The sequence below is a fragment of the Saccopteryx bilineata genome, chromosome 2, assembly GCF_036850765.1.
Source record: "Saccopteryx bilineata isolate mSacBil1 chromosome 2, mSacBil1_pri_phased_curated, whole genome shotgun sequence".
NCBI classification, from domain to species: Eukaryota; Metazoa; Chordata; class Mammalia; order Chiroptera; family Emballonuridae; genus Saccopteryx; species Saccopteryx bilineata.
The window spans coordinates 359,139,084-359,166,765 of NC_089491.1; the positions used below are offsets into that span (position 1 = coordinate 359,139,084).

Sequence of the window (27,682 nt, forward strand, 5' to 3'; positions counted from 1 at the left end):
GGAGCAGCGCAACATATGAAAGGAAAGTTGGCTAGTGCTGGGTTTGGACCTCTTTTCTACACTACCCCAATTTCTCCCCCTCTCTGCCCAGCCACATTGCAGAGAGCTTTGTGTCTCTAAAGAGAATTGACCACACAACAGTTCAGAACCCACTGACTCTTACAGACTAGGAGCAGAATATTCTACAGTGTACAGTCAGAATTGCCAGCTGATTTAAAAATAAAAACTTGATTTGCAAAACTGAAGTTAGTTAAAGGGGACCAGAAAATAGCCTTTTTCTTTTAAAGCACTATAGGTGATTCCGATGTGATTGGATTGTGGGGAGAGCCTGGATTGAGGACTAGAAAGCAGAGGTACCAATTTCTCTGACGTTTCCCAGCCCTCTTACCTGTCTCCTACCTTCTCTCCTATCAGGCAGGTTGTCGAGAGGGCCCTGAACCCAGGCAACAGGCTGTGGATGGAAGTCTAATGTGGTTTAAGGAGATGAATGACCTTTGTCTCCATGGCAGAAACAGAGGTGGTGGCTGGGTGTGCTCAGGGCTGGAGTCACGTAGAAAGCCACATGGTGCTCTTTCTCATCCTCAAGTCAATTTGGGGGTCTTGCAGTGAGTGGTCTATGGAATGAGACTATCAGTTCCCCTTTTTCACTGAAACTCTTTGCTTTTCTAAGAGGCCTCTTTATCTGCAAAGCCTCACTTAAGAACTGTTGCAAAATGAATGAACTCATTAATGGTGTACAACATAGGAAAATTATGTGGGTAACAAAACCAGATCTGAGAAACTCTACATACGAAGGGTAGCTATAGCCGGTCCAAAGAGTTACTCCCATTTTAATTCAAATGCCAAAGGACCACTACATGGTTACTCTATCATTTGGAATCTTAATGTTAAGAGAATTTAAGCAAATTCTACTTTCACTAAATGTTTGAATCTAGGGCAATGATCACTCAAACTGTTATTTCAAACAGCCTGTTCGAATGCCTTTCATGATGGAAAATTCGTGTCCACCCACCCCACCATTCGCCTTTATTGGCCCAGCACTTGTCTTCTGGGAGATAGCATAGCTCATCTCTCTATCTCTCTTTTATGTTCCAACTCCTGACCTAAACCAGTGGTCGGTAAACTCATTAGTCAACAAAGCCAAATATCAACAGTACAACGATTGAATTTTTTTTTCAGAGCCAGATTTTTTAAACTTAAACTATATAGGTAGGTACATTTCTTATCGAGCTAGCACCTGCACATGGTATTTTGTGGAAGAGCCATACAAAGGGGCCAAAGAGCCACATGTGGCTAACAAGCTGCAGTTTGCCCACCACTGACCTAGATAATCAACAGCCCTTTGCATACAATGGCCATATAATAGATTCTCTCACTCTTCACTTCCTTGTGGCAGTAGCAGAGGGCCAGCCATAACAGTCTTTACCTAGACATTCTGGCTCTTGCCCTGCAGACACAGGAGAGAAGAGGGAGAGCAGACAAAGGAAAGGGGGAGGAGGGGGAGAGAGAAGCAGATGGTTCCTTCTCATGTGTGCCCTGACTGGGGATTGAACTCGGGAAGTCCACATTCAGGGTCGATGCTCTATCCACTGAGCCCACCCTCCAAAGCCTTTCATTTTCTTTTCAATACTTTTACTTTTCCTCTTTGTGCAATTGTATTGCATCAATTTCTTACACTGCATACACCTGTTTTAAATATCACAAAAGTGTCTAAAATATTGTATAACATACTAATATTTAAGCACTTCCAAGAGAATTGTAAGATGATATTATTTAAATTAAGACAATTGATGCTATTTCTATTATATTAAATATGCCATATTAAATGTGGCTGGAATTATTAAACTGCATAAAGATTTTCCATGTTTCTGTGTTTATGTCTATTATTACAGTTTTTCTTCTGCAAAAAAAATATTTTTAATATTTAGCCTAAGATATATATTTTTTAAATTTTAATGGAGTGTCATTAATCAATCAGGGTACATAGGTTCAGAGAAAACATTTCCAGGTTATTTTGACATTTGATTATGTTGCATACCCATCACCCAAAGTCATGGAGTCTTCTGTGACCTTCAATTTGATTTTCTTTGTGCCCCTCCTCTCCGCCACCCCCTCCTTTTCCCTCTCTAGCCCCAGTAACTACCACACTCTTGTCCATGTCCCTGAGTCTCAATTTTATGTCCCATATAGTTTTTAGTTTTTTCTGATTTACTTATTTCACTCAGTATAATGTTATCAAGGTTCATCCACGTTGTTGTAAACGATCCAATGTCATCATTTCTTATGGCTAAGTAGTATTCCATAGTGTATATGTACCACATCTTCTTTATCCAGTCATCTATTGAAGGGCTTTTTGGTTATTTCCATGTCTTGGCCACTGTGAACAAAGCTGCAATGAACATGGGGCTGCATGTGTCTTTACATACCAGTGTTTTTGAGTTACGGGGGTCTATGCCCAGTAGAGGGATTGGTGGGTCATATGGTAGATCTATTTTTAATTTTTTTGAGGAACCACCATACTTTCTTCCATAGTGGTTGTACTACTTTACATTCCCACCAACAGTGGATGAGGGTTCCTTTTTCTCCACAGCCTCTGCAACATTTGTTATTACCTGTTTTGTTGATAATAGCTAATATAACAGGTGTGAGGTGGTATCTCACTGTAGTTTTTTTTAAAATAATTAATTTATTTATTTTTTCCAGAGACTGAGAGTGAGTCAGAGAGACGGACAGATAGGGACAGACAGACAGAAATGGAGAGAGATGAGAAGCATCAGTCATTAGTTTTTCATTGCGCATTGCAACACCTTAGTTGTTCATTGATTGCTTTCTCATACGTGCCTTGACTGCGGGCCTTCAGCAGACCGAGTAACCCCTTGCTAGAGCTAGCGACCTTGGGTTTAAGCTGGTGGGCTTTTGCTCAAACCAGATGAGCCTGCGCTTAAGCTGGCGACCTCGGGGTCTCGAACCTGGGTCCTCTGCATCCCAGTCCGACACTCTATACACTCCGCCACTGCCTGATCAGGCTCACTGTAGTTTTGATTTGCATTTCTCTAATAGCTAATGAAGATGAGCATCTTTTCATATAGCTGTTGGCCATTTGTATTTCTTCCTGGGATAAGTGTCTGTTCATGTCCTATTCCCATTTTTTATTGGTTTGTTTGTTTGTTGTTGACTTTTATGAGTTCTTTGTATATTTAGATATTAGGCCCTTATCTGTGCTGTTGTTTGACAATATCATCTTGCATTTAGTTGGCTGTCTGTTTTGTTGTCAGTTTCTTTTGCTGTGCAAAAGCTTCTTAGTCTGATGTAGTCTCATTCATTTATCTTTGCCTTCACTTCACTTGCCATTGGAGTCAAATTCATAAAGTGCTGTTTGTAACCAAGGTCCATGAGATTAGTACCTATGTTTTCTTCTATGTAATTTATTGTTTCAGGTCTTATATTTAGGTCTTTGATCCATTTTGAATTAATTTTAAAAGTACAAGGGAACAAACTGTAGTCAAGTTTCATTCTTTTCCACGTGGCTTTCCAGTTTTCCACGTGGCATCATTTGTTGAAGAGGCTTTCTTTTCTCCATTGTGTATTGTTGGAGATTCTTTATCAAAAATTATTTGACCATATATACGTGGTTTTATTTCTGGGCTTTCTATTCTGTTCCATTGGCTTGAGTGTCTATTTTTCTGCCAATACCATGCTGTTTTGATTATTGTGGCTCTATAATATAATATAATTTAAAGTCAGGTATTGTAATGCCCCCAGCCTCGTTTTTTTTCCTTAGGATTGCTCTGGCTATTTGGGGGTTTTTATAGTTCCATATAAATCTGATGATATTTTGTTCCATTTCTTTAAAAAATGACATTGGAATTATGATGGGAATTGCATTAAATTTGTATATCGCCTTGGGTAATATAGTCATCTTGACTATACTTATTCTTCCTATCCAAGAACAAGGAATATGTTTCCATTTTATTGTATCTTTTTCCATTTCCCTTAACAATGCTTTGTAGTTTTTCATTATATAGGTCCTTTGCATTCTTTATTATGTTTTTTCCTAGGTATTTTTTGTTGTTGTTGTTGCAACCATGAAGGGGATTGTTTTTTTTAGTTCGTTTTCTGATGTTTCATTGTTGGCATATAGGAAGGCAATGGACTTTTCTATATTAATTTTGTATCCTATGACATTACTGTATTAGTTTATTGTTTCTAGTAGTCTTTTTGTGGAGTCATCGGGGTTCTAAATGTACAGGATTATACCATCTGCAAAAGGTGAAACCTTTACTTCTTCTTTCCCAATACGAATGCTTTTTATTTCTTTCTCTTGTCTGATTGCTCTGGCTAGAACTTCCAGCACTACATTGAATAAGAGTGGAGAGAGTGGACAACCTTTTCTTGTTCCTGATTTTAGGGGAAAAGTCCTCAGTTTTATGCCGTTTAATATGATGTTAGCTGATGGTTTATCATGATGGCCTTTATTATGTTGAGATATTTTCCTTCTATACCCATTTTGTTAAGTGTTTTAAACATAAAATGATGTGTATTTTATCAGATGCCTTTTTTGCATCTATTGATAAGATCATATGGTTTTTGTTCTTTGTTTTGTTGATATGGTGTATTACGTTAACCGTTTTATGTATGTTGAACCATCCTTGTAATTCTGGGATGAATCCCACTTGATGAATTATTATTTTAATGTGTTGTTGTATTTGATTTGCTAGTATTTTGTTTAGTATTTTAGCATCTGTATTCATTAGAGATATTGGTCTGTAGTTTTCTTTTCTTGTGTTGTTATTGCCAGGTTTTGTTATAAGGGTTATGCTAGCCTCATAAAATGTGTTTGGCAATATTGCTTCTTCTTCAATTTTTAGGAAGACTTTGAGTAGAATAGGAACCAAATCTTCTTTGAATGTTTGATAGAATTCACTAATATAGTCATCTGGCCCTGGACTTTTATTTGAGGGGAGGTTATTAATAGTTGTTTCTATTTCTTTAATGTTTATGAGTCTGTTTAGGCTTTCAGCTTCTTCATGATTCAGTCTAGGGTGGTTGTATTGTTCTAGGAATTTATCCATTTCTTTCATATTGTTGAATTTGGTAGCATATAGTTTTTCATAGTATTCTACGATAATTCTTTGTATATCCATGATATCTGTGGTAATTTCTCCTCTTTCATTTTGGATTTTGTTTATATGAGTCCTTTCTCTTTTTTCCTTAGTGAGTCTTGCCAAGGGTTTGTCAATTTTGTTGATCTTTTCAAAGAACCAGCTCCTTGTTTTATTAATTTTTTCTATAGTTTTTCTGTTCTCATTTATTTCTGCTCTGATTTTTATTATTTTCTTTCTTCTGCTGGTTTTGGGTTGTCTTTGTTCTTCTTTTTCTAGTTCCTTAAGATGTGAAGTTAAGTGGTTTACTTGGGCTCTCTTTTGTTTGTTCATATAGGCCTGTAGTTATATGAACTTCCCTCTTATTACTGCTTTTGCTGCATCCCAGAGATTCTGGTATGTTATATTGTTATTTTCATTTGCCTGTATGTATCATTTGATCTCTGCACTTATTTCTTCTTTGACTCACTCATTTTTTAAAAGTATGTTGTTTAGTTTTTACATTTTTGTGGGTTTACCTCTTTTTTGCAGTTGAATTCTAGTTTCAAGGCTTTATGATCAGAAAATATGCTTGGTATAATTTCAATCTTTCTAAATTTATTGATGTTAGTTTTGTGGCCCAACATATGGTCAATTCTTGAGATGTTCCATGTACACTAGAGAAAAATGTATACTCTGGCACTTTAGGATGAAATGTCCTGTAGATGTCTATCATATCCAATTGTTCTAGTGTTTCATTTAAGGCCAATATTTCTTTATTGATTTTCTGTTTGGATGAACGATCTAGAGCCATACATGGTATATTGAGGTCTCCAAGTATGATTGTATTTTTGTCAGTTTTTGTTTTTAGGTCAGTCAGTAGCTGTCTTATATATTTGGTGCTCCTTGATTTGGTGCATATATATTAAGGATTGTTATGTCTTCTTGATTCAGTGTCCCGTTTATCATTATGAAATGAGCATCTTTGTCTCTGGTTATCTTTGCTGTCTTGTAGTCAGCATTGTTAAATATCAGTATTGCTACACCTGCTTTTTTTTGGATGTTATTTACTTGGATTATTGTTTTCCAACCTTTCACTTTGAATTTGTTTTTATCCTTGTGGCTTAGATGTGTTTCTTGTAGGCAGCATACAGTTGGATTTTCTTTTTAAATCCATTCTGCTACTCTGTGTCTTTTTATTGGTGAGTTCAAGCCATTTATGCTGAGTGTAATTATTGACACTTGATTTTCCTATTGCCAATTTATATATTGCTTTCTGATAGTTTTGTATCTTGTTTGGTTCTTCTCTTTTATTTTACTATCATCTGTTTTTGTCGGGTTGTAATCCATACTTCTTTTCTCTGTTACTTTTTTTTTCAAGCCATGTACTTCTATGCTGGTTTTTTCAGGGGTGGTTACCATTAAGTAATGGAAAACATACATATCTTGTTCATTGTAGTACATTATCTCATGAGTGCTTTTGCACTCCATCCTCCTTTGCTACTGTTAATCTTTGTCCTCTCTCCCTTTTTGTTTCTTTGTCACAGATTAATCTTGTTTTTATTATGATCTTGATGGAGCTCTTACTTGTAGTTTTGTTTTGTTCTTTGTGTCTGGAAGGAAAACTCCCTTTAGTATTTCACGAAGTGGTGATTTTCTGGTGACAAATTCCCTCATCTTTTCTGTAGCTGTGAATGTTTTTATTTCTTTTTTGTATTTGAAGAATAGCTTTGATGGTTATAGTATTCTTGCCTAGAAGTTCATCTCTTTCATCACTTTAAATATTGGGGTCCACTCTCTTCGAGCTTGTAGAATTTCTACTGAAAAATCTGTTGATAATGTAATGGGCCTTCCTTTATATGTTGTATTCTTCTTTTTCCTGGCTGCCTTGAGAATATTTTTTTTGTCATTGGTTTGTGCCAATTTCATTGTGACATGCCTTGGTTGAGGTTTGTTAGGATTAAGATAACTTGATGTTCTGTTTGCTTTTTGAATTTGAGACTTTAGTTCTTTCCACAAGCTTGGGAAGTTCTCATCTATTATTTGTTGGAATATGTTCTCCATTACATTTTCTCTCCTTGTCCTTCTGATATACCCATTATTCTTATGTTGCTCTTTCTGATGGAGTCAGACAATTCCTGTAGGGCTATCTCATTTATTTTAATTTGTGAGTCTCTCTCCTCTTCTCTCTGTAGTACTTATAGTTGCCTGTCTTCTATGTCACTATTTCTCTCCTCTATCTGACCTATTCTATTGGCTAAGCTTGTTACCTCATTTTTCAGTTCATGAATTGAGTTTTTCATCTCTGTTTGATTCGTTTTCATAGTTTCAATTTCCTTGGTGAAGTATTTTTTCTGTACATTGAATTGTTTTTTGAGCTCCCTAAATTGCCTTTCTGTGCTGTCTTGTATATCCCTGAATATTTTTAGGACTTCAATTTTAAATTCTCTGTCATTTAACTCCAAGGTTTCCAAGGTATTAAAATTTTTTATATATATATTTTTCCTCATCTTTCTGAGCTACATCATTATCTTTTGTATTCATGATATTTGATTTCTTTTTCTTTAATGACATTTGAGAGTGGTATTGTTAATAACACTAATAAGAGTGCAATTTTTTTGATAAAATGCAGTGAAAAACTAAATATTCTATTGTGCTATGTGGAACAAAAATATGTAGAATGGTGGGCCTGGGTTGGTGTGGAGTGAAAAAAAGGCAAAAAATGAGGCAAGAACTCATGAAATGCCACAAGGAAAATATTTGGATTAAGAATAAAATAATTTGTTTGCAAATGATGGTTAAATGAGAGAAATAGTGTAAGAGAAAAGAAAAAAAACAAAAAGAGAGAAAAGAAAAAAATACAGATGAAAATGAAAGTTTTAGTGTATTAAGTGGCACAAAAACTATAGAATGGAGAGCCAGAGTTGAGGAAAATGCTAAAGAGATAAAAAGCAAAGTAAAAAGCACACAAAATGCCACAAAGAATAAACCTGAATCCAGAATAAAATAGTTTATGGGTGAAATTCGAATGAGAGAAAAAGTAAAAGAGAAAAGAAGAAACAAAAAGAGAGAGAGAAAAACAACTGAGTTAAGTTTTTTGGAATGTAATACTCATAGGGAAAAAAAGAATGAAAAATGTAACACCTACGGGTAATAATGTTCAAAATGAAAAGAATAAAATGGAAAGAGGATAAAATGACTAAGGTGGAAGGAAAAAAATACAAGAAAAAAATGGAAAAAGTTATAAAGACTGTGATTTTTCCTGGTTTTGAGAAGTTATCTTCTTCCTTTTTCTTTCTTCTCTCTCTTTTCAGCCAGTGGTGCTGTACCCCAGGTTCTGCATCTGTGGCACTCATAGGAAGAGATTTGCTGGTGTGTCGGTATGGTGATGACATAAACTAGGCCTAGGCCTCAGTCCCATTGGTAGGTGGGGCTTGTTAGTGTTTACAGGCTCTGACAATGGGAGAGTCTGTTTTTCTGGAGCCTCTCCTCAAATCTCTCCTTCCTGAACCAGAAGCCTGGGACCCAGCTGTGAAGTTGTCCCAGCCACTGCCTGGAGAGCAAGAGGCTCTAAGAGCTGCCAAATCCCTCCTCTATCCCCACTCAATGTAGGGTTCTGGGTAAGGCTTTGCCAGCCAGAACCACCAGCATAATCAGGCAGGGCTGGGAGCCGATTGCTTTCAGGTGTCTTTCTATGAGCCTCCAGGCATGTCTAGTATGCTTCAGCACTCCGCAGGTCTGCTCTCCAAAGGCTGTCTGAATGCTGCTTGCACACCCTTCCCCCCACCACTTTCGCAGTTCTTTTCCCCCGGAGTGTGCTTTGTTAGCCTGTATGGCTGGTGGAGGTGCCGCAGCCAGACTGGTCCGGTGTAGGGAACCTGGCTTTTGTGCACTTTTGGCGTGCTTTTTTTTGGGAAGCCAGGATTATTCAGAAACTCTGGTCATAGCCCACACAGAGGGTCACTACTGACAGTATACGACCAGCCCCTCCATCTGGGAACACGGGCACACACACTCACACACACTTGCACACTGCTCGCGCTTTCTGACCGGGATACCGGGAGTGAACAAGGCAATTGCTCGCCCACCTCTGCCGGGGTCTGCTGTTGGCATTAGCTCCATGTGGCTGAGCCACGGGCACATTCTCTCCTCTGCTTGAACGTCTCTGCCCTAGCCCAGCTTTTTCCATTCCCCCATCCCTCACTTTCTCTCAGTTCTAAGTGAAAACAGCCCTTGCTCAGGTCAGTGAGGAAAGAGGAATACTCCGTTCTCCATCCTATTTCCTTCAGAGTGGGTTATATATTCAGCCACCTTTTCACCCAATTGTACCTTTGTTTGATGTATGTATATTTCACATGCTCCTGAGATTGCTTTTCTGTCTCTAGTTGTTAAATTTGTTGAAGTTTCAGGGGGAGGTATCGGGAGCACTTCTCACGGCACCATTTCTCTGACCATTGTCCAGCCTAAGATATTTTTAATGCTGAAAAAACTTAGGTTTTAACTATTTGAATGTCCTTATTTGATTGAAGGCATATTGTAAGTGTCTGTCATTGCTGATATTGCAGAAATTGGGGAAATGGATGGAGGCAATCAGAGTGGAGGCTCGGAGTTCCTTCTACTGGGTCTCTCTGAGAGTCCTAAAGACCAGCAGGTTCTTTTTTGGATGTTCCTGTCCATGTACCTGGTCACAGTGGTGGGAAACATGCTCATAATTCTGGCCATCAGCTTTGATTCCCGCCTGCACACTCCCATGTACTTCTTTCTGGCCAATCTGTCCTTCACCGACCTCTTCTTCGTCACCAACACAGTCCCCAAGATGCTGGTGAATCTTCAGTCCCAGAACAAAGCCATCTCCTATGCAGGATGTCTAACACAGCTCTACTTCCTGGTCTCCTTGGTGGCCCTAGACAACCTCATCCTGGCCACGATGGCATATGACCGCTATGTGGCCATCAGCCGTCCCCTCCACTATGCCACAGCCATGAGCCCTGGGCTCTGTATATTGTTCCTCACCTTGTGTTGGGTGCTCTCTGTTCTCTATGGCTTAATCCACACCATCCTTATGACCAGAGTGACTTTCTGTAGCTCCCGGAAGATCCACTACATCTTCTGTGAGATGTACGTCCTCCTGAGGCTGGCGTGTTCCAACACTCAAGTCAATTATTTGGTACTTATTGCTACAGGATCCTTCATCTTCCTCACCCCTTTTGGGTTCATGATCGCGTCCTATATCTGGATTGTCAGAGCCATCCTCCGACTATCCTCAGCCTCTAGCAAGTACAAAGCCTTCTCCACCTGTGCCTCACATTTGACTGTGGTCACCCTTTTTTATGGGACACTTTGTATGGTATATCTGAAACCCCTCAACACATACTCTATGAAAGACTCAGTGGCCACAGTGATGTATGCTGTGGTCACCCCCATGATGAACCCTTTCATCTACAGCCTGAGGAACAAGGACATGCATGCAGCCCTGGGAAGACTCTTCCGAGGGAAAGCCTTGCAGAGGGTCATATGAAGTTAGTTTTGAACCGGTCATTAAAGTGAAGACTAGGAATTTTCTCTACTGTGTGCAAAGCACTATACTATGAGGGATACAGGAGTGATTAGGCCATAGTTCCACTTTAGAATGAGCTCATATATCTGTGATGAAGATAATATGTATGTGTGTAATCAGTGTCCCTCAGACCTCATTAACTTTGGCAATGAATAAAGTCACATAACACTAATACTAAAAATTTTCAGGATTAAAGCCTTCATATTACCTGACAAACCCACAATCGCTGCCTTATCCAGATATATCCACTTATGTCCTAGTGGGTCTCTCATGTTCTTAGTACACACATGGAGTTCGAAGTTTATATCCTTCTAAGCTCTGAGCTTCTCTAAGGGGCCTGCTACCTACAAGCCATTTATAAAACACATTGCACTACTCACACTGCAGATGCTCTGGCTGAGGCCACCCCTTTCCTAATGCTCTGTTGGGCTCAGCTCCCACTGCTTCAGTTCAGACCCACAGTTCCTCTGAACCAGTCTTGATGTTCAGACAAAATGGCAGAAGATTCCTCTTCTTAACTCTGGGAAGATTTTAGTCCTTTGGCTCTCAAAAGAATATTATCTCTCTTTTTCCTGATTCCTTTTCTCCGAGAGAAGTCAGACTTTATCTTTGGGATGCCATTCCTTTCCTTTACTTATGTGTCCTTCATGTCTCCCCTCTCTTCTTCACGAACCCTAGAAAGAACTCTCAAGCATATCAGCACATGCCTATGAGCTAGAATAGTGGCTGAAGCCATTGGAGGTGAGAAGGTAACTCTGAATCCCAGTCTCTTCTGAGGTTCTATGATTCTGACTCCAATTCTGATGTGTAGGTTTCTTTCCACACCAACTGCTTTCAAAGAAATTCTCTGACACCAACTGGGTGGCCTTCAATTCAACTTAATCCTGATACTATCTTCCTTGAAACATCAAATCCCAAAAGAAAAGGCTCAGTCCTCCAAGACTGTCTGCCTCCCACTTCAGACACAAATCACAAGGCCAGGTTGTCATCTGTGCTCTGACGGGCTAGCTATAAGTTGAAGGTTCCAACAATCCCTTCCACAGGTTCAATTAATTTACCAGAGCAGCTCACAGAACTCAGAGAAACATTTTACTTACTAGATTATCCGTTTATTATAAAAAGATATAACTTGGGAAAAGCTAGATAAAAAAGATGCATAGGGCAACATGTGTGGGAAAGAGCATGCAGATTCCACGCCCTCTTTGGGTATGCCACTCTCCCCAAATCTCCACCGGTCACCAACCTGAAAGCTCTCTGACCTCCGGCCTTTGGGGATTTTATGCAGCCTACATGACATAGGCATAATTGATTAAATCATTGGCCACTAGTGATTAATTCAACCTCTTGCTCTTCACTCTTCTGCAGAGATTGGTTGGTTCCCCTGACTAAAAGCCCCAACCTTAAGCGCTTTCTAACATAAACTCAGGTCTGGTTGAAAGGGGTTTGCAGTGAATATCAAGACACCATTACACTTGTTGGGAAAATTGGACAGATAAGTGCAAAAATATGAAACTGGATGACCTTCTTATACCATACACAAGAATAAACTCAAAATTGATCAGACTTGAGGTCATAAAAATTCTAGAAGAAAACAAGGGCAGTAAAATTTTGGACATGTCTTGAGGATGGAAAACAGAATTAGTGTACTCTCACCAATAGTACACTAGTATTGCTAGTCAATGGTGCAGTCACATGGAAAGCAGTATGGTGTAACCTAAAAAAAAATTTTTTTAAACTCCCTTATGACCCAGAAGCTCCACTTATGGGAATCTATCCAAAGAAACTCAAACCTCTAATTGGAACGAATATATGCATCTCTATGTTCATTGCAATTTCATTGTTCATTGTTATTTACAACAGACAAGATTTGGAAGCAGCCCAAGTGTCCATCAGTAGATGAGTGATAAAAAGGTTGTGGTACAATTACACAATAAAATATTACTCAGTCAGCCCTGGCCAGATAGCTTTGTTGGTTAGAGCATCGGCACGAAGCACAGAGGTTGCTGGTTCAATCCCTGGTCAGGGCACATACAGGAACAGATAGATGTTCCTGGCTATCTGTCTCTCTCTTTCTCTCTCTCCCTTCCTTTCTGGCCAAAATCAATAAATAAATTTTAAAGAATAAAATATTACTCAGTCATAATAAAGAAGGAAATCTTATCTTTTATGACAGCATGAATGGACCTGGAGAGTATTATGCTAAGTGAAATAAGTCAGTCAGAGAAAGACAAATACCATATGATTGCACATATATGTGGAATTTAATGAAAAAAATAAACTAACAAACAAAATAGAAACAGACTCATAGATATGAATTACAGACTGACAGCTGTCAGAAGGGATTGGCGTTAGAGGGATGAGTGAAAAAGATGAAGGGATTAAGCAAAGGAAAAACCTTATAGACACAGACAACAGTTTGGGGATGCAGGAGGGAAAGGAAGTAGGGGAGATGGATGAGGGTAGAGGAGAGTAGAGGGGGAATAGATGGTGATGGAGGAAGACTTGACATGGGGTGGTGAACACACAATGCAATATACACATGATGTATTATAGAATTGTACATCTGAAACCTGTATAATTTTATTAACCAATGTCACCCCAATAAATTCAATGAAAAAATCCCACACTATTATACTCTTATCACTTAGGAAATTCCAAAGGTTTTAGGAGCTCTGTGCCAGAAATGGGAGATCAAATGTATATACAGTGGTCCCTCATCTATTGTGGGGGTAAGGTTCCAGAACTCACCACCATAGGCGAAAATCTGCGAAGTAACGACTTTACATTTTTTTATTATTTGTATATATTTGATGGCTTTATAAATCTTTCCCACACTCTAATAAGCCTTTCCCACAATGCTCTTAACCTTTCCCATGCTTATTTTGCTTATTTTACCATAAAATAATTAAAATAATAAATATATAAAAATTCCTATATACCACAAAATCCCACGATATAAGAAAAAATCTGCAATACAAAATTAGATATATATGATTTAAAAATCTGTTATACAGTGAGACCATGAAAAGTACCACAATATGGCAAGGGATGACTATATAATAAATCACAATATTACAGCCATGTTAATAGAGAGAAAGGCTTAATATTGTTAATTCTTCCCAATTTTATCTACAAATTAAATGTAATCTCAATCAAAATACCAACAAGTTAGTTTTTTGGATAGCAATAAACACTATATTAAAAATAAACTCAAATGAATAATTATTTAAATATAAGACATAAAATTATAAGAAAACACAGAGGAAAAGCCCCTTGACACTGGTCTTGGCAGTGATTTCTTGGCTGTGACACCTTTTACACTATTGGTGGGGATGTAAACTGGCAAGTCCATTATACAAAACAGTATGGAGGCACCTAAAAATATTACAAAGTGAACTACCTCATGATTCAGCAATCTCACTTCTGGGTATACATCCATAGGAATTAAAATCAGGATCATGAAGTGTGTTACCTGTATGCCTATGTTCATTACAGCACTATTCACGTATAAAAAATACAAAATCAACCTAAATGCTCATTCACAGATAAGTGAAGAAAATATGATGTAGACATATAATGAATTATTGTTGACCCTTAAAAAAGAGGAAATTCTGCCATTTGCAACATAACAGACCTAAGGAACATTATGCTAAGGGAAATAAGCCAAACACAGAAAGACAAATACAGTGTAATTTCACTTATATGTGGAATCTAAAATAGTTAAACTCATAGAAGCAGAGACTAAAACAGTGGTTACCAAAGGGATGGAGGGGAAGGAAAACGGAAGATTGATGTCCAAAGGGTACAAAGTTTTAGTTATGCAAAATAAGTAAGTTCTGGAGATCTATGTACAGTATAGTGCCTGTAGCTAGCAATACTGTATTTCATATGTAAAATTTTCTAAAAGGGAGATGTATGTTAAGCATTATTACCACAAGTAATAGTAGGCCATGGTTGGTTGGCTCAGTGGTAGAGCATTGGCACAGTGAGTGGAAGTCCTGGGTTCAATTCCTGGCCAGGGCACACAAGGGAAGCGACCATCTGGTTCTCCACCTTTTCCCCTTTCCTTCTTCCTTCCTCTCTCTCTCTCTCTCTCTCTCTCTCTCTCTCCTTCTATCTCTCTATTCCCTTTCAACAGTCATGACTCAAAAGGTTTGAGCAAGTTGGCCATGGGTGCTGAGGATGTCTTCATGGCCTCGCCTTAGGCGCTAAAATAGCTTGGTTGCTGAGCAAAAGAGCAGCGGCCCCAGATGGGCAGAGCATCACCCCCTGGTGGGCATGCGGAATGGATCCCCATCAGGTGCATGCGAGAGTCTGTCTACCTCCCCGCTTCTCACTTCAGAAAAATACAAAAACGAAACAAAAAAATGTAAATGGACACATTGAAGAGTTAATTATTTTTCATGATTTCAAAAAACAATTTTAATAGTACAACTGTTTTAAAAGCAAATTGAAATTATAAGTAATGAATATAAAATTTTTACTGAAATTAAATAAAACTAATATTTCTGAAAGACAACATGAGAGGATCTTTCTCAGGGCTTTAATATGTTTTTCATCTGACTACTGGTTCTCCATGGCTGTTTAGTTGTAAAAAGTTCTGCTAAAATTCTCACACTTGGTTCTGTATCCTAAAATAATCATAAACATCATTGTTTTCATCCTGTGTCTAATTATTGTATTATCTAAAGTCCCCATATGCCTACAGGTGTCAGTTCTTGCTTTTGGAATCTTATTTCCATAGATGTCTCTTTATCTTTGGAGAATATATTTGAAATATGATTAAGAGAAGTAATTTGAGGTCTAAATTGTTGTTACGTCCTCCAAATATGATTTTTTTAAAACCCTATTCCACTTCATATTTTGAGTCACTAGCAATCTGGGACCATCTTAATCCCAGTTTAGTGCCCGAGATTTCCCAGACCTCTGATGTCTACAAGCCAGGCTGCCCTGTATGAGGTACTCTAACCTCTAGGGCATCTTCTAGAATTGCTTCCTAATGGAGCATTGGTTTACTCCTTGTAAACAAGATTCATTTCTCAAGAACCTTACATATAGGTACTAACATTGGAGCAATTATCCAGGTTTATTTCAACAAGCTGCCTTGGGATTACCACCCCCATCCCCCCAACACCCCCCCCCAACCCACACGAACACTGCCAAACTCTCACAAGGCCTCTCCTAAACTGATGAATAGGCCTGATGTGGTCCCTGGACATTCTCTTTCTTTAAGAGCTTGGGATCCAACCAGCAGCTCTCAGACTGCCCATGGTCCTCGAGGAATAAACAGCCTTACCTCTGTCTCCATTTTGCCAGGACCGATTACCCAGGCACCAAATGTTCCGCTTCCTACCTTTAGGCAGAAGGATGAGTCTCAAGTCCTATTCGGAAAGCAATGTCTAGGGCCCTTTATATCCCAACTGAAATTTCATCTTTTATAGGGTGCAGGTGGAGGCAGCAGAACTGGGGAACTCTGAGACCAGCACAGAGCAGTGGGTAGGTCTGGATATCTCTGTCTAGTGTTCTTTTTCTTTTCTCTTGTCTTCTCTATTTGCTATCTCACACACACAAGCATACATACTTTGAAAATCTTAATATAATCCAATTCCTTCTATGTAAAGGTAATATAACAAGCCTTCCCAACGTTTTCACATCCTGCAGTTTTCAAAGTGCTATCGCACACCGCACTGCACATGCCCTTATCAACCTGCCAGAAAGCCTCCGTGGGAGAGAAGGGAAACTGCGTGCCCTCCAGGTCATGCAGCTGGGGAGCCACCGGCCAGGCACACAAGACCAGTTGTCTAATGCTGAGTTGGGAACTCTTTTCCATTCTTCCCCACACTCTTTCCCCACTCTATCCAGCCACACCTCCCAAGAGATTTTCTCTCTAAGGCCACCTGTCACAAGTGCTCAGACCCCGCTGTGGCTTACAGACTGGGAACAGTGCGTGAAGTCTATCATGACACGTTTCCTTACCCTGCAATCTCTAATGTAGATAGCACCTGGGCACCAGCCTCAAACAGTCTCCACCTTGACTCTCTGGCCATGCCCTGCAGACACAGGTGGGCTGAGGCTGCTTCTGTCTGAGTGGGTGGCACAGCCAGGCCCAGGATGGAGACAAGGGCTCTCTCTTAACACATTGTCAAGCAAGTATTCGGTATATTGTCGTTGTTTGCTCAAACAATGGCTGTGTGTGTTTAGCTGGGATATGGACCCAAACTTTTGGGTGCAAATTTACTTCCACTGTACCATCAACACTGAATTGCTGGGAATTTAACCCTGTTCACTGGTATAATGAATCCACGCAGTCACTAAAGGCTAGGCTGGCCTCTTCCCTAAAACCTAGAGCTCCAACATCCTTTAGGCTTCTAGGTTAGTCATGGTTCCCACATCTACATTAGGAAATGCTGCTGCTTCTTCAAATTAATCATGTTCCTGAATGAATTTTCAGAATCGGCTCCACACATCCCTGGCAGATGGGCTGATTTTCCAAACAACTGCATTTTATCTGTACTCTCGCTACTCATTTAGGTTCTTGGGCTTACGCGTCTTGTCCATTCCTTCACTCAAAAGCCTGGTATTCTGTACAGTTCAGTTCAACCCTCATTTCTTCCTTTCTTTTTTTTTTTAATTTCCAAATGACCAAACAATTGTAGAAATAAAAAAATGTGGAGACAACTCTGGAACACTGGTGAAACCCTAGGTCAGGAACTTAGAGGGATTACTACTACATGGCCCAGGGCAGTCGGTCCTATTGAGGGACAAGCTGTCAGGTGCCAAAAGTACCAGCACCAAGTCCCCCGGGGGCCGCAGGGAAGAAAATGGGCAGGTGATGCTCTTCAACAGGGTCTGTCCTGGAAAACCAGAAGGCCCGGAACAGCAGAGACTGGGGACAAGGATATTCATTTAAGACAGAAAAAAAAGGCCACTTAAAATATACCAGAAACTGCCCCAGGGCTCTGAGCAAGAAGGAATTGGCCACAGCTTTCATCCTATAGTTCCCTTTAATGTAGAAAGAGGGGGTTGAGGAAATGGATGGACCCGGTAGAGAACAGATGCCATAGCTGGTGACCTTCCAGCAGCAGCAGCACTTGGAGGGAGGAATAGAGAGAAGTGCAGGTACAGGAATGGGATTCCCTAATGCCTGGTCTTCCCACTTCTCCAAAATTACATTCCCTTGCTTCTCCTGTCATTCATCAGCTCTACCTCCCTATTCTTTTCATTTGTGTTCTGGGAGATATTTTAAAACTGATGTTCTAAATAATTGATTCTATTTTTTGCAGTAATCCAAACTACTCATTTTTATTTTATTTATTTATTTATTTATTTATTTATTTATTATTCATTTTTCCCGAAGTTAGAAGTGGGAAGGCATTCAGACCGACTCTCGCATGTACCCGACCAGGATTCACCCAGCATGCCCACCAGCAGGCGATGCTCTGCCCATCTGGGGCTTTGCTCCACTGCAACTGGAGCCATTCTAGTGCCTGAGGCAGAGGCCATGGAGCCATCCTCAGCACCGAGGCCAACTTTGCTTTAAAGGAGCCTTAGCTGTGGGAGGAGAAGAGAGAGACAGAGAGGAAGTAGTGGGGGGAGGGGGAGAAGCACAACGGTGCTTCTTCTGTATATCCTGGCTGGGAATCAAATCCAGAACTTTCACACACCAGGCCAATGCTCTACCACTAAGCCAACCAGGCAGGGCCCCAAACTACTCTTTATTGCTCCAACATACATACTATTGGGGGGGGGGCTGACTTCTTTTTTTTTTTTTTTTTTTTTTTTGTATTTTTCTGAAGCTGGAAACGGGGAGAGACAGTCAGACAGACTCCCGCATGTGCCCGACTGGGATCCACCCGCACGCCCACCAGGGGCGACGCTCTGCCCACCAGGGGGTGATGCTCTGCCCCTCCGGGGCATCACTCTTTTGCGACCAGAGCCACTCTAGCACCTGGGGCAGAGGCCAAGGGGCCATCCCCAGCGCCCGGGCCATCTTTGCTCCAATGGAGCCTTGGCTGCGGGAGGGGAAGAGAGAGACAGAGAGGAAGGAGGGGGTGGGGTGGAGAAGCAAATGGGCGCTTCTCCTATGTGCCCTGGCCGGGAATCGAACCCGGGTCCCCCGCATGCCAGGCCGATGCTCTACCGCTGAGCCAACCGGCCAGGGCCAACTGACTTCTTTTTTGATACCTAATTGTGATATAAATCCCTGAATACATACAATTCACTTACTGAACTATCCATTTCATTGGTGTCTAGTATATTCACAAATACCTGCAACCATCATCTCAGTCAATTTTAGAACATGTACATCAACCCCCCCAAAAAAGCCCCTGTACTCTTTAGCTGTCACTTCTTCCCCACTGCCTTTTTCCTGTCAATCTATTTCTATCTTTATAAATCTCCTTATTCTGGCTTTTCATAGGAATGGAATCATGTGTTCTTTGTGGTCTGGCTTCTCCCACTGAGCAAAATGTGTTCAAGGTTCATTCATGTCACAGCGTGTGGCTGTCCTTCATTGCTTTTTATGGCTGAATTATCATCCCATTGTATGGACATATCACTTTTAGTTTATCCATGCACAGAAATTAGGCATATGGAGAGTTTCTGCCTTTTGGATATTATAATGCTGCAATGACATTTATGCACAAGTTTCTGCCTGTACATGCGTTCATTTTTCTTGGGAGATAGCTAGAAGTAGAAGCACTGGGTCATAAGGTAACTCTGTATTTAGCCTTTTGAAGAACTGCTAGGCTGTTTCCAAAATGGCTGCATTATTTTATATTCCTGCTAGCATTGCATGAGGGTTCAGAGTTCTCTACATGCTTGAAAACACTTGTTATTATCTGAATTTATTCTACCCATCCTAGTGTGTGGAATGGCATCTTATTGTGGCCTATATTTGTATTTCCTTGATGGTTAATGTTGAGTCTCTTTTCATGTGCTTATTGGCTATCTGTATAACTTCCCTGGAAAAAAGTCTTTAGAACCTTTGTTTTTAATTGGGTTGTTTTTCTTATTATTATTGAGGTTTAAGAGTTATTTATATATTCTACATACAAATCTCTTATCAGATATATGATTTGCAAATATTCTCTACTACTCTGTGGGATTTTTTATTTTCTTGTTGGTGTCATTTGCAGCACAAACATTTCTAATTTTGATTATGTCTCATTTATCTATTTTTTCTCTTGTGCTCATAATTTTGGTGTTACAACTAAGGTTATAAAGATTTACCTATATTTTATAGTTTTAGCTCTCATATTTAGGTCATTTATTCATTTTGAGTTAAATTTTGTATACTGTATGAAGTAAGGATCCACCTCTTTGGCATGTGGCTATCCTGGTGTCCCAAAATTATTTGCTACAAATATCATTCCCCACTGGATAATCTTGACCTCTTTGTCGAGAATCACTTGGTCATAGCCTGACTAGCTGGTGGCACAGTGGATAGAGCATCAATCAGCCTGGGATACTGAGGACCCAGGTCAAAACACCAAGGTCACCAGCTTGAGTGCAGGCTCATCTATTTGAGCTCAGGGTCACTGGCTTGAGGTCAGGGTCAGTGGCTTTGAGCATGGGATCCTTGGACAAGACTCCATGGCCGCTAGCTTGTGCCCAAATGTTGCTGGTTTGAGCCCAAGGCCGCTGGCTTGAGCAAGGGGTCTCTGGCTGGGCTGGAGCACCCCGATCAAAGCACATATGAGAAAACAATCAATGAACAAACTAAGATGCCGCAACTATGAGTTGATGTTTTTCATCTCTCTTTCTTCCTGTTGCTCTCTCACTAAAATAAGAAAAAGAAAATCACTTATCATAGACACATTGGTTTATTTCTGAACTATCAATTTTATTCCATTGAGGTAGATTTTTGTGTTTTTATGCCAGTACCACATTGTCTTCATTACTCTTGCTTTGTAATAATTTTTTTTTTGGGGGTATTTTTCTGAAGTTGGAAACGAGGAGGCAGTCAGACAGACTCCCGCATGCTCCCGACCGGGATCCACCCGGCATGCTCACCAGGGGGTGATGCTCTGCCCATCCGGGGCATTGCTCTGTTGCAACCAGAGCCATTCTAGCGCCTGAGGCAGAGACCATAGAGCCATCTTCAGTTCATGGACCAACTTTGCTCCAGTGGAGCCTTGGCTGCAAGAGGGGAAGATATAGACAGAGGGGAAGGAGAGGGGTGGGGTGGAGAAGTTGATAGGTGCTTCTCCTGTGTGCCCTGGCCAGGAATCGAACCTGGGACTCCTGCATGCCAGGCCAATGCTCTACTACTGAGCCAACCGGCCAGGGCCTGTAATAAATTCTGAAATTGGAAAGTGGAGTCCTCCAAATGTTTTTCAAGATTGTTATGGCCATTTAGGCTCTCTTGCAATTAATTCCACATAAATTTTAGATTTAATTTGTGTCAAGTTCTACAAAAAGCTTGCAGGGATTCTGATAACTAAAATGTAGATTAGACTTCTTTTCATAAATACCCTGTCAGAACATTAACTTTGAACAGGTTAATAATTGAACATGTGCCTTTGCCATGTTTCTTCTTTCTATTTGGAATCTTGGGATGTTTATCCATTTATTAAATTTTCATTTCATGCCTCTCAAAAGAATTTGAAGATGCTGCCTGATTCTTGTTAACATATTAATGCACAGATTTGTTTGTTAATAATGTGGATTTGATTGTTTCACTTCATATTTTAACCTTATTATCCCTTCTGTTTACATGTAATAATAATGGCCAACATTTGTTGAGGGCTCATTGCATGCCACCTTTTTTGTGTTAAGCATTTTATTACTTAATTTTGCTTAATTTTTCAAATGAATAAATGGAGTCTTAAAGAGCTCAAGTAACTTGCCTGAGATTTCACAAGTCAGTGGCAGCACTCAGATTTGAATCCTAGCATTCCGACAGCATACTCTTTATTTATTTACTCATTTATTTTCACTTAAATTTTTTTCAGTGACAGTTTACATTTAATATTATTTTGTATTAGTTTTAGATGTGCAACATAGTGGTTATAAAATTAGATACTTTACAGAGTGGTCTTCCCTAAATTTCAATTACCCACCTGGCCCCATATGTAGTTATTGCGATATTATTAACTAAATTCCCTACGCGATAGTCTGCATCTTTGTGAATACTCAGTAAGTACTAATTTGTACTTTTTTGTATGTGTGACAGAGACAAAGAGAGGGACAAATAAGGACAGATAGATAGAAAGGGAGAGACATGAGAAGCATCAATTCTTCATTGCGGAATTCTTAGTTGTTCCTTGATTGCTTTCTCATATGTGCCTTGAATGGGGGGCCACAGCAGAGCAAGTGACCCCTTGCTCAAGCCAGCAACCTTGGGCTTTAAGCCAGTGACCTTTGGGCTTAAGCCACTGACCATTGGGTCATGTCTATGATCCCATGCTCATGCCAGCAACCTCGCACTCAAGCTCTTGAGCCCACGCTCAAGCCAGTGACCTCAGGGTTTTGAACTTGGGTCCTCTGCATCCCGGTTCAATGCTCTACCCACTGCGCCACCACCTGGTAGACCTAATTTGTACTTCTTAATCTCTTCACCGTTTGTTAATCTCTGCACCGTACAACTTACTGAAAGCACTATTCCTTTAGGATCTATTCATTGTATAAATGGCTACTTTACTAAAATCCTTTTGTATTTTTAATGACATTTCAGTTGATTGTCTTAGGTTTACCAGATATACCATTCAATCAGCAAATGATGACAATTTTTAGTTTTTCTTCCAAATCTTTTACTTTCCCCCCTTTTGTCTAATTGTATAATATCCATTTCCTATAATCCCTACATCTATTTTAAATACCATTTAAAAACCTATAAATTGGCCTTAGGTAGTTGGCTCATTGGTAGAGCATCAGCCTGGAGTGTGAAAGTCCCAGGTTTGATTCCCGGTCAGGGCACACAGGAGAAGCACCCATCTGCTTCTCCACCCTTCCCCCTATCTTTTCTCTCTGTCTCTCTCTTCCCCTACCACACCCAAGGCTCCGTTGGAGCAAAGTTGGCCCTGGCACTTAGGATGGCTCCATGGCCTCCACCTCAGGTGCTAGAATGGCTCCAGTTGCAATGGAGCAATGCCCCAGATGGGCAGAGCATCACCTCCTGATGGGTTTGCCTGGTGGGTCCTGGTCTGGCGCATGCAAATGTCTGTCTCTCTGCCTTCCCACTTCTCACTACAAAAAATGAAAAATACAAAAAAAATTTTATAAATTACCATAATGTAAAATACTAATCTTTAAGAGCTTTAAGAGTATTAAAAGATGATAGGATTTTAAAAAGACAAAGGCAGCCTGACCTGTGGTGGCGCAGTGGATAAAGCGTCAACCTGGAAATGCTGAGGTCGCTGGTTCGAAACCCTGGGCTTGCCTGGTCAAGGCACATATGGGAGTTGATTCTTCCAGCTCCTCCCCCCTTCTCTCTCTCTGTCTCTCTCTCCTCTCTCTCTCTCTCCTCTCTAAAATGAATAAGTAAAATAAAAATTAAAAAAAAAAAACAAGAAGAGCTAACATTGTTAAAATATAAAAATAAATAAATAAATAAATAAGACAACGGCATCATTTTTTTAATATTAAGTATGTCTGATTAAAAGTTGCTGGGATGATTAAGTTGCAGAAAGTTTTGTGTTATTGCTTTGTTGCTTATGTTTTTAAAAATTTATAAAATTTAGTCTAAGACATGTTGAATGTTAAAAGAATAGTTTCTTTTGCTTATCTGAAAGTTCTTACTCAAATGAATATACACTTAGCAAATGTTTGTTGGTGTTAATGTTGCAGACTGTTGGGGACATGCATGGAGGCAACCAAAGTTGGGTCTTAGAGTTCATACTTATGAAGATCTCAGAGAGTCCTGAAGACCAGAAGATCCTGTTTTGGATGTTCCTGTCCATGTACCTGGTCACAGTGGTGGGAAATGTACTCATCATTCTGGCCATAGGCACTGACCCACGCCTGCACACTCCCATGTACTTATTCTTGGCCAATCCCTCCTTCACCGACCTCTTCTTTGTCACCAACACAGTCCCCAAGACATTGGTGAACCTTCAGTCCCAGAACAAAGCCATCTCCTATGCAGGATGTCTAACACAGTTCTACTTCCTAGTCTCCTTGGTAACCCTGGATAACTTCACCCTGATCACGATGGCATATGACCACTATGTGGCCATCTGCCGTCCCCTCCACTATATCACAGCCATGATCCCTGGTCTCTGTATTTTGCTCCTCTCTTTCTGTTGGGTGATCTCTTTTCTCTATGGTCTCACCCTCACCCTCCTCATGACTAGGGTGACCTTCTGTGGGCCCTGGAAGAGTCACTATATTTTTTGTGAGATGTACGTCCTCCTGAGTCTCGCGTGTTCCAACACCCAACTCATTTACATAGTGCTGATTATCACAGGCTGCTTCTTCTTCTTCATTCCCTCAGGGTTCATGATCATGTCCTATATATGGATTATTAAAACCATCCTTGGACTACCCTCAGCCTCTAGCAAGTACAAAGACTTCTCCACCTGTGCCTCACATTTGGCTGTGGTCACCCTTTTTTATGGGATGCTTGGTATGGTATATCTGAAACCCCTCCACACCTACTCTATGAAGTACTCAGTGGCCACAGTGATGTATGCTGTTGTCACCCCCATGATGAACCCTTTCATCTACAGCTTGAGGAACAAGGACATGCATGGGGCCCTGGGAAGACTCCTCCTAGGAAAAGCCTTCCAGAACTTGACATGAGGGTAATTTTGGTCAGGACATTAAAGTGAAGACTGTGCAGGACATTAATCTATGGGGTCACAGTAGCAATTAGGACACAGTTCTATCTCAGAATGTTCTCATGTATCTATGATGAAAAAAGGCATATATGTAAAATACAAAGTACCCCAGATCTCACCAACAGTGGCAGTAAGTAAAGTCACACTAACACTAATACCAGAATTTTGCAGGATCAAGTCCTTCACCTTGCCTGACCACAGGACCACAGTCTCAGCCTTATATGGATATATCCAGTCATAGCCTAGGAAGATCACTTCTGTCCTCTAACACTCATACACTCATGTTACTAAATTCTGGCCTTTTATAAGGAGCATGCTGCATATGAGCCATTTATAGAAGACACTTTGTGCTACGCCCATGGCAAGTGCCCCTGGGTGTATCTGCCCCTTACCTGGGAGATGCTCTGTGCTTTAGTACTCACCCACAGTCTTTCTGGACGCAATTCAAAATTTGTGTTTCGGGCAAAAATATTCCCTTCCTTTGCTCTGGATTGATTTCTATCCCTTGGACTCCAAGGCAATACTGCCTCTCTTGACTTTTTCCTGCATTCCTTTCTCTGAGAGATACCAAACCTCTTCCTTGGGTGGTCTATTCTGTCATTTATTTCTGTGGCTCCTCACCTTTCATTTCTTCTCCATGCAACAACTCCATTCCTCCCTCTAACAATACTCTTGAGCATCTCAATACATGAACAAGAATGGTGGTAGAGCAAATAGAAGAAAAGAAGGTAATTTTGAGACTCAGTCTCTACCTACCTTGCCAAAATGCAATGACTAGGAAGTGAATAGTAACTGATGAGGTGGTTAGTCCCTGGTTGTAGCAGTTTCAAAGAGAGAGGAATCTTTTATGGATAAATCAGCAGAGCCAGAACTTGGCTTAGATTTGGCATATAGAGTTGATTGATTTTTGTTCATTCCATTAGTCATCAATTGAATGAATTCATGACTGACTGAATGCTCCATTAGCGTCCTCAAACTGTATTGTAAACATGAATAAGGAGCTCACCATTTATTGAGAGAAGTAGACAAAATTATAATAAATGTAAATGGACCTAACTCATCAGTTAAAAGGCCATGTTTAACAGATTGATTTAAAAATGATATACAGATATAAGTATTTGAGACACACTAGAATTTGAATACGTAGAATTTGAAAATAAAGAATAGAAACAGATATAGTTGGTAAATACTAATCAAAATAAAACTGAATATATCTTTTTATTTATTTATTTTTATTTTTATTTTATTTTATTTTTTGTATTTTTCTGAAGCTGGAAACGGGGAGAGACAGTCAGACAGACTCCCGCATGCGCCCGACCGGGATCCACCCGGCACGCCCACCAGGGGCGACGCTCTGCCCACCAGGGGGCAATGCTCTGCCCCTCTGGGTGTCGCTCTGCCAAGACCAGAGCCACTCTAGCGCCTGGGGCAGAGGCCAAGGAGCCATCCCTAGCGCCTGGGCCATCTTTGCTCCAATGGAGCCTTGGCTGCGGGAGGGGAAGAGAGAGACAGAGAGGAAGGAGGGGGGGTGGAGAAGCAAATGGGTGCTTCTCCTATGTGCCCTGGCCGGGAATCGAACCCGGGTCCCCCGCACGCCAGGCCGACACTCTACCGCTGAGCCAACAGGCCAGGGCTGAATATATCTTTTTAAATTAGTGTTTTGTTTTCTGTGTTTAAATGCCCAGAAGTGGAATTGCTTACTTATGCGGTAGCTCTATTTCTAATTTTTGAGGAATCTTCATACTGTTTACCATAGTGGATACACCAATTTATAATCCTACCAACAATACATAAGGGTTCCCTTTTCTCCACATCTTCACCAGCACTTGTTATTTGTTGACTTTTTGATAACAGTCATTCTGACAGATATGAGGTGGTATCTCATTGCTGTTTTGATTCAGATTTTTCTGATGATTAGTGATATTGAGCATCTTTTCACTTGTCTGTTAGTCTGTATGCACTCTTCATAGAAATGTCTATTCAGGTCTTCTACCCATTTTTAAATTAGATTGTTTTATAGAGATGTTGAGTAGTATGAGTTTTTTATACATTTTTGAATATTAACTTCTTACTGGATATGTCAATTGCAAATATCTTCTCCTATTCAGTAGGTTTTCTTTCTCTCTCTCTTTCTTTCTTTCTTTCTCTCTTTCTTTCTTTCTTTCTTTCTTTCTCTCTTTCTTTTTTGTCAATAGAAAGAGACAAACAGACAGGAAGGGAGAGAGATGAGAAGCATCAATTCTTCGTTGCATTATTTTAGTTGTTCATTGATTGCTTTCTCATATGTGCATTGACCAGGGGGCTCCAGCCAAGTCAGTGACCCCTTGCTCAAGCCAGAGAACTTGAGCTCAATCCGGTAACTTTGGGCTTCGAGCAAGTGACCTTTGGGTTCAAACCAGTGACTATGAGATTATGTCTATGAGCCCATGTCTATGAGCCCACACTGAAGCCGGCAACCCTGCACTCAAGTCAGGTGAGCCTGCGCTCAAGCCAGCAACCTCCCGGTTTCGAACCTGAGTCCTCAACCTCCCAGGCTGATGCTCTATCTATTGTGTCACTGCTTGGTCAGGTCCATTTAGTAGATTTTCTTTCCACTTTTTTGATAGTTTCTTTAACTGCAGAAACTTTATAATTTAGTGTAGTATTGTTTATTTTTGCTGTTTTTGTTCTTGCCCAAAAAGACATAGCCAAAATATATCGCTAAGATCAATGTCAAAGAGGTCACTGTAGAAGCAGCAAGAAAAAAGCAGGTAGTTACACTACAAGGGAGCTCCAAGAAGACTGTCAGCTGATTTCTCAACAGAAACTTTGCAGACCGGAGGAAGTGGCAGAAATATTCAAGGTGATGAAAAGCAAGACCTCAACCAAGATTATTCTACTGTATTTAGAATTCAAGGACAAATAAAGAGCTTCCCAGACAAGAAAAATATAGAGGAGTTCATCACCACCAAACCAGTACTGCATTATATGAAATGTTAAAGGGTCTTCTTTAATAAGAAGAACAAAAAATATGAACAATAAAATAGCAATAAATACATATCTATCAACAATTGAATCTAAAAAATGAAATAAATGAACAAGCTGAAAAGAAAACAGACTCATAGATACAGAGAACATTCTGATGGTTGCCAGATGGGATGAGGGTTTGGGGTTGGGTGAAACGGTGAAGAAATTAGGTACAAATTGGTTGTTACAGAACAGTCATGATGGTGTAAAAGTTCAATATATGGAATATAGTTAATAATATTCTAATAACTGTATGG

The 27,682-nt window shown here is 40.1% G+C and overlaps 3 protein-coding genes across 3 annotated transcripts in view; 2 read left to right on the top strand and 1 right to left on the bottom strand.

Annotated features, from left to right (window-relative positions):
* RAP1GAP2 (RAP1 GTPase activating protein 2) overlaps positions 1-27,682 on the bottom strand; it is a 490,286-nt gene that overhangs the window by 184,186 nt on the left and 278,418 nt on the right. The gene's annotated exons all lie outside the window — the stretch shown is intronic.
* On the top strand, positions 459-10,710 carry LOC136323508 (olfactory receptor 1D2-like). The gene is made up of 2 exons (XM_066255354.1): positions 459-517; positions 9,647-10,710. Exons 1-2 carry the CDS (start codon positions 469-471, stop codon positions 10,597-10,599), a joined length of 1,002 nt encoding a protein of 333 aa, XP_066111451.1. The 5' UTR covers positions 459-468; the 3' UTR covers positions 10,600-10,710.
* LOC136323509 (olfactory receptor 1D2-like) lies at positions 23,440-24,381 on the top strand. The gene has a single exon (XM_066255355.1). The coding sequence runs from the start codon at positions 23,440-23,442 to the stop codon at positions 24,379-24,381; it is 942 nt and encodes a 313-aa protein (XP_066111452.1).

Bases quoted from the DNA above. Each gene is read 5' to 3' on its own strand.
- LOC136323508 (XM_066255354.1), top strand. From the start codon at position 469: ATGTGGTTTAAGGAGATGAATGACCTTTGTCTCCATGGCAGAAACAGA. The intron at 518-9,646 runs GTGGTGGCTGGG...CTGATATTGCAG, and splicing joins TCTCCATGGCAGAAACAGAG to AAATTGGGGAAATGGATGGA.
- LOC136323509 (XM_066255355.1), top strand. From the start codon at position 23,440: ATGCATGGAGGCAACCAAAGTTGGGTCTTAGAGTTCATACTTATGAAG.